The following is a 6790-nucleotide window of genomic DNA, read 5'->3' on the forward strand; positions in this document are numbered from 1 at the left end:
CTTCAGGGACAGCCCCACATAAAACGCGTTACTATAATCTAACCTCGATGTCACCGTGGCATGGATCACCATGGCCAGGTCTGCACGATCCAAGTATGGCTGCAGCTGGCGCACCAGCCAAAGCTGAGTGAAGGCCCCCCTAGCCACCTAGGAATCCAAGAGCAGCTGCGAATCCAGGTGGACCCCCAAGCTGCGGACCTGTTCCTTCAGAGGGAGTGCAACCCCATTCAGAGCAAGCCAATAGTCCAGTACCTGCATCGAGGATTTCCAAACCATGAGAGCCTCTGTCTTATCCGGATTTAATTATAATCTGGATATTATTATTATCCAGATATTATAATCAAACGCTATTTGATTATAGTGTGTGCAGTGGGATTTTTAAAAATTGCAGTAATACCAGTTAATTTTATCTCTAAAGGTCCGATCCTATCCAGTTTTCCAGTGGGGCATGTACTGCATCTTGTGGTGGGGCAGCAGTCACAGAGGCCTCCTCAAGGGATGGGAACATTTGTTCCCTTACGTGGGGGCTGCATTGGGGCTGCACCACTGCCAGAGAGCTGGCTAATAAACTTAGGGCAGAATCCTAACCAGGTCTACTCAGAAGTAAGTCCTATTTAGTTCAATGGGGCTTACTCTCAGGAAAGTGTGGTTAGGACTGCAGCCTTAGAGCCCAATCCTATCCACACTTTCCTGGGAGTAAGCCCCATTGACTCTAATGGGACTGACTTCTGAGTAGACATGCAGAGGATTGGGCGGCCTGTCTTTAATATTTTCCTGGGTTTGGAGAGCAGCACTTTGCAGCTGGTCTCAACGCGAACAGATCAGCCTTCCCTACTCCCTTCCCTTGAACAGGGGAACAATTGACACTTCGCACATGCGCAGTTCTAAAGCTGCTTTTTGACCCTCGCCGGCCTCCCTCCGTTGCCGTAGTAACACGGAGCTGTACTTCCGGACTCGGGGGGGTTGGCGGGCGCGTGAGGATGACGCAACACCAGGTCGAGCGACGGGGAGGATGGGGACTGTGCTGGGAGCCGCGCGGCAGCAGACGGAGCCAATAGGGAAGTAGGATCCGGAGGGCTCCGTGGGTGCCCCTCCGCTCTACCCCCTGCGGCTGGGGTAGCCTCGTGCGCGAGGTGAGTCAGCGCCCTGGCGGCAGGGGAGGGCCTGCCTGTGTCTGTCTGGGGACTGCCGAGCTCGGCCGTTCCCGCGGCAGTGGGGACGTCGCCCTCCCCTCGGCACGGGCGAGCCGCGCTCCGCCACCCACAGAGGAAGGCGGGGGTGGCGTCTCGGGCGGGGCAGCCAAGGACTGCCTTGGAAGCGCTGCGGGGCAGACTCTGGACGGGGAGCTGCAGTCCTGGGAGGAGTGGGAAGGACCCCCGCCTAGGCTGCCACTCACCGCAGCTGGAGCTTCAGTAGGGCTTCAGAGGGTGGAGGTCAAGTGCAGGGACGTGTGGTGGGTGGGGAGGCAGGTGAGGCAGAGCCTCCCCGGCAGAGTCCTTCAAGAAGCGCCGCGCCGTGTGAGGCACCCAAGCACCCACCACCCACTCGCTCTGCCTGCCTGCCCTCCCTGCTCTGCGCATGGGTGGTGGGTGCCTGGGTGCTTCACACGCCGACGGTGCTTCTCGAAGGACTTCACCGGGGAGGCTGTGCCTCACCTGCCTCCCCAACCACCAAGCATCCCTGGTGAAGTGGTATAAAACTGGTGTAAGTCCACAGTGTACATGTACTTTAAAAACATAAGAAGAGCCCAGCTGGATCTGGCCCAAGGCCCATCTAGCCCAGCTTCCTGTATCTCCCAGTGGCCCACCAGACGCCTCGGGGCACACAAGACAATAAGAGACCTGCATCCCGGTGCCCTCCCTCACATCTGGCATTCTGAAGTCACCTACTTCTAAAACCAAGAGGTTGCACATACACATCACGGCTTGTAACCCGTGATGGACGTCTCCTCCAGAAATTCGTCCAATCCCCTTTTAAAGGCATCCAGGCCAGATGTTCGCAGGAAACCTTTTGAGTGTGAGATCTGGTGGAATGCTGCCCCCCTTTCCCCCACAAACACCATTCACAATTCACAGGTGTGTAGCCACCCCACTTCAGCAGGCTCAGGCCAGACAGAGTAGTGATATGGTCCTTGTGACAGCAGAAGTACCACCTGTCGTACTGTGGTATTCACTTCGCTGGTTAAAAAGCCCTGAATTGGATAATGTTTTACCCTACTGCTTAGAAGCTCTTGCACCATTATCCAAATAATTATAAGATATATCCTAGAAGCTGTGCTGACTCAATTGGTGGTTTAAGGAATATATCCTTTGTCTAACTTAAAGAAATGCACTGTATGTGGATATAGCATCTTGCATCATGAACTCCAACTGTTAACTGTTAATATAATGAAAATACGCTTTTCATTTTGTTTTGGTAGTTCAACTCTCAAGAGCTCAGAATTTACTCTATTAAGTTATAACTGCTCAGCTTCACTCTCTTGCTTTAATGTTCCTCAGTTACTTGGAAGGTAGTGGCCAAAGAGTGACAACAAATGGTGATTGGGGAAGACCAAGGGAAAGGACAAGAAATTCTGCTTAAATAATCTTGACACTAGTCAAAAACTGTTATTATTTTGCTTAACCCATTTTTGCCCAACTCACAGGTGTACACATTTGATTCCTGTAGCGTATATGCAATGTTTTCTGCAATGTTGGGCAGAAATGGCTTAATATTAAACTTTAATGTGACTTTATTGCAAGAATCTTTTATAAAGTCTTCTGATGCTGTAAAGCAGGTTATGCATTTTTTAGTCTTGAGCAAGTAAATAATTCTGAACACCTGCTAACAAATTGTGCCTGAAATATTAGTCTCAATTGGAGAACCCTGAGATACCCGAGGAAGCAAAGTCAATGCCTTTCTTCTCAGTGCAGTTCTAGTCAAGATCTATAATGCAGAAATGAAGAAATTATTCTTATTCTGAATGGTTTCTTCAAAATTATAATGTTAAATTCCACTGTTTTTACTTGACAGAATTATGGATCCAAACTTGCTAAGAGAGAGAGAACTTTTTAAAAAACGAGCACTCTCCACTCCTGCTGTAGAAAAACGTCAGGCAACCTCTTCAGATTCCTCATCTTCTAAGAAGAAGAAAGCAAAAGTAGAACAGGGTGGATCATCAAGTTCAAAACAAAATGCAGGTTGGTGAAAGAAAAATGCAGGGTTTAAATTTAAGCACGTATTCTTCCATGTGTTCCCTTGTGTCCTAACTACAGATTATAAACTTAAATTAACTTTATACATACTTTATATGTACCTGTGTGCTTTCCCCAGTGGAGAAAATAGCAGGTGGGGGTGGCAGACTAGTTCCTGTAAGAGATAACTAAAATTTTCTGAATGAGTTCATGCAACACAGATATGACACTGAAGTAGTTCTAGCTTTCTTCATAGTACCTTTTTGGAATTTTCCGGTCTTACGTAGACTTTTCTGAAGGTGTCTTGAATTTAGTATATTAAGAGCTAGTGTACATAAGTTGAACAAGATGGATGGATTGAGTAGTAACTAAGAGTGTAAACTGGGAAATATTTCATGGTTCAAATCATAATTTAATCATGAACTCATTACATGGCTTAAGCAAGCCACTATCTTTCAGCACCTGCCCTTTCCATACAGGAGACCATTTATTTATTTTTTACTGTGTAAACTGCTTAGTGAACTTCTTTTTTGTTGAATGAGTGCCCCAATGGCACCGCAGCATCATGGCACTGCCGGGAGCAAGACTTTTAACTTACCTGGAGGGCACCATTGACCTTCTGCAGGGTCCGGGGGCTCGCAGCTGCCTCTGTGGGCCTCCCACTGCTGTAAAAGGCACTTATCTCCAATCAAAAGCCACTTCTGGTTACTGTGTGCCCACCAGCAAAGGGGAGAACAAAATGTTACATGTGGCTGCGACTATAAATGGCAAGTCCAGACACAAATATGTGGCGTGGTTCTCTGCCCTTGTTCCACTTCAGTGACAGATGGGGATGGGGACTAAACACCAGTTTGGTGCGGATGGGAAAATGCATAGCATAATGATGTTAGACCATCATTGTGTTGGATGTTACAGTTAAGGAAGAGGAAATCTCAACACAGGGTTGCTACATGGGCTGACAGCCCCTTGTTTCTTTTAATGCTTAATTCAGCGCTTCCCAAATTTCCCAACTCCATGACAACTTGCATGCTCCAGCAGCAGCACACAGCTTCTGGAAGTGACTGGCAGTGCTGTCACCAGTTACTTCTGAGTTTGGAGACACAGTGTGCTACTTCAGACAGCGATATGGATATCATGGTAGGGCTTTTTTCAGCATGCAGTTTTTGTGCTCTGCCCACCATGCTGAACCTCCTGCTGTTTGAAGTGACCTGGTGTGGTCTCCTTGTTGGGACTTAACCATCCCGCAACACCCCTGCACGTTCATTGCACTGCCGCTGGGAGCCACGCCTCACAGATTGGGGACTGCTGGCTTAATTCCACTCAAATCCAGAGACAAAAATTGGGATTGTGTTCACATTAGTACAGTTTCTTCTCTTATCTGTTCTAGTACAAAAAGGAGAAATACTCAACGGTAAAACAGCACATGCTATTGGCTTTTTAATGGTTTAACAAGTAATTCCCATGCAGTGGTGGTGGCTGCAGCTTTTGAGGGGCCTGTGTTCTCCAGAAGGTCCAATGGCATGCTCCCCTGATGCCTTGGAAAGTGTTTGCCCATGCCAGCTACTCCCTCCTGGTGACCAGGAACCATGCAGCAGATGTACATAAGTCATCTTGAGTCATCACTTGCAGCAGCAGTGAAGGAGGATTTTTGCCTCTCCCTTTCCCTATTTCTTGTAACTTTCTCAGCTAGACACCCAAGGTTTACTGAGAGGCAGTGGGGAGCAGTGGACCATTTCTTTCTCAGCAGCCTCAAGATAGGGCATCTGAGAATTGTGAAATGGCACTGGGGGAAGAAGATGGCTTACTACTGACACTCTCTCCCACAGATGCCTAGTAGGCATCTTCACAGGGCTGGTAATGATGGAAAACAGCAGCAGACCCTCACTGTCTTAGGGACTAGCTGGGCACAGGTGTGGACCCTTATGTAGCATTATGGACGCACTCTCCACCAGGCCTCACCTGTGAGCTACCCCTCACCTGGAGCTACCCCTGCTACTGCCTGTTCCTTGACTTGTCAACCTGATGCCTGCCCAGTGGTTTTGACAAGTCTTTTACAAGGAACACTGACAGTTAAGAACCCACAGACTACCCAGACTAAGAGAATGAATGTGAAGAGAGCAGGTCCTTTCCTGGATTGAGACCTGGTTAAAGACCAGGAAACAGAGAGTGGGTGTCAATGGGCAGTTTTCACAATGGAGAGAGGTGAAAAGCGGTGTGCCCCAAGGATCTGTCCTGGGACCGGTGCTTTTCAACCTCTTCATAAATGACCTGGAGACAGGGTTGAGCAGTGAGGTGGCTAAGTTTGCAGATGATACCAAACTTTTCTGAGTGGTGAAGACCAGATGTGATTGTGAGGAGCTCCAGAAGGATCTCTCCAAACTGGCAGAATGGGCAGCAAAATGGCAGATGCATCTCAATGTAAGTAAGTGTAAAGTCATGCACATTGGGGCAAAAAATCAAAACTTCACATATAGGCTAATGGGTTCTGAGCTGTCTGTGACAGATCAGGAGAGAGATCTTGGGGTGGTGGTGGACTGGTCGATGAAAGTGTCGACCCAATGTGCAGCGGCAGTGAAGAAGATCAGTTCTATGCTTGGGATCATTAGAAAAGGTATTGAGAACAAAACGGCTAATGTTATAATGCCATTGTACAAATCAATGGTAAGGCCACACTTGGAGTATTGTGTCGAGTTCTGGTCGCCACATCTCAAAAAAGACATAGTGGAAATGGAAAAGGTGCAAAAGATAGCAACTAAGATGATTGCTGGACTGGGGCACCTTCCTTATGAGGAAAGGCTACAGCGTTTGGGTCTCTTCAGCCTAGAAAAGAGACGCCTGAAGGGGGACATGATTGAGACATACAAAACCATACAGGGGAAGGATAAAGTGGATAGAGAGATGCTCTTTACACTCTCACATAACCCCAGAACCAGGGGACATCCACTGAAATTGAGTGTTGGGAGAGTTAGGGCAGACAAAAGAAAATATTTCTTTACTCAGCGTGTGGTTGGTCTGTGGAACTCCTTGCCACAGGATGTGGTGACGGCATCTGGCCTGGATGCCTTTAAAAGGGGATTGGACAAGTTTCTGGAGGAGAAGTCCATGCAGGTTACAAGCCGTGAGGTGTATGTGCAACCTTCTGATTTTAGAAATGGGCTATGTCAGATGCAAGGGAGGGCACTAGCATGCAGGTCTCTTGTTATCAGGTGTGCTCCCTGGGGCATTTGGTGGGGTCACTGTGAGATACAGGAAGCCGTACTAGATGGACCTATAGCCTGATCCAGTGGGGCTGTTCTTATGTTTTTAAGAACTTTGAGTAATGAAAATGTGCTGTAAAAATAAGCATTATTATTTGAACTTTTTTTTTACAGTTGTGTATCATTGTCAAAACATTGCATTGATATGTAGTTTTTCCTTGTTTGGGTTTGATAGAATGGCAGACCACCATTATGACATCCAGGCAACAGGTAAATTGGTCAGGTGAACAAAGTTTTACTTGAATATCAATTCTAGTCGACAGCAGTTCATTGAAAAAATCAACAACAAAAAAACTATTTTCACATCACACTGTGACTGATTTGCAAACTGTTTGAGTCTCTATCCACCTGCGAACAAAA

The 6790-nt window shown here is 47.4% G+C and overlaps 1 protein-coding gene across 1 annotated transcript in view; it reads left to right on the forward strand.

Moving 5' to 3' along the window:
- Window positions 1-983: 983 nt before the first annotated feature.
- Window positions 984-6790, forward strand: part of GTF2E2 (general transcription factor IIE subunit 2) — a 29179-nt gene continuing 23372 nt past the window's right edge. The window contains exons 1-2 of the mRNA XM_066616016.1: window positions 984-1133; window positions 3013-3179. Of these exons, the coding sequence (XP_066472113.1) occupies window positions 3017-3179 (163 nt within the window). The 5' untranslated portion in view covers window positions 984-1133; window positions 3013-3016. The remainder of the gene's footprint in view (window positions 1134-3012; window positions 3180-6790) is intronic.

Source organism: Tiliqua scincoides, chromosome 2 (assembly GCF_035046505.1).
Source record: "Tiliqua scincoides isolate rTilSci1 chromosome 2, rTilSci1.hap2, whole genome shotgun sequence".
In the NCBI taxonomy this organism is placed as follows: Eukaryota; Metazoa; Chordata; class Lepidosauria; order Squamata; family Scincidae; genus Tiliqua; species Tiliqua scincoides.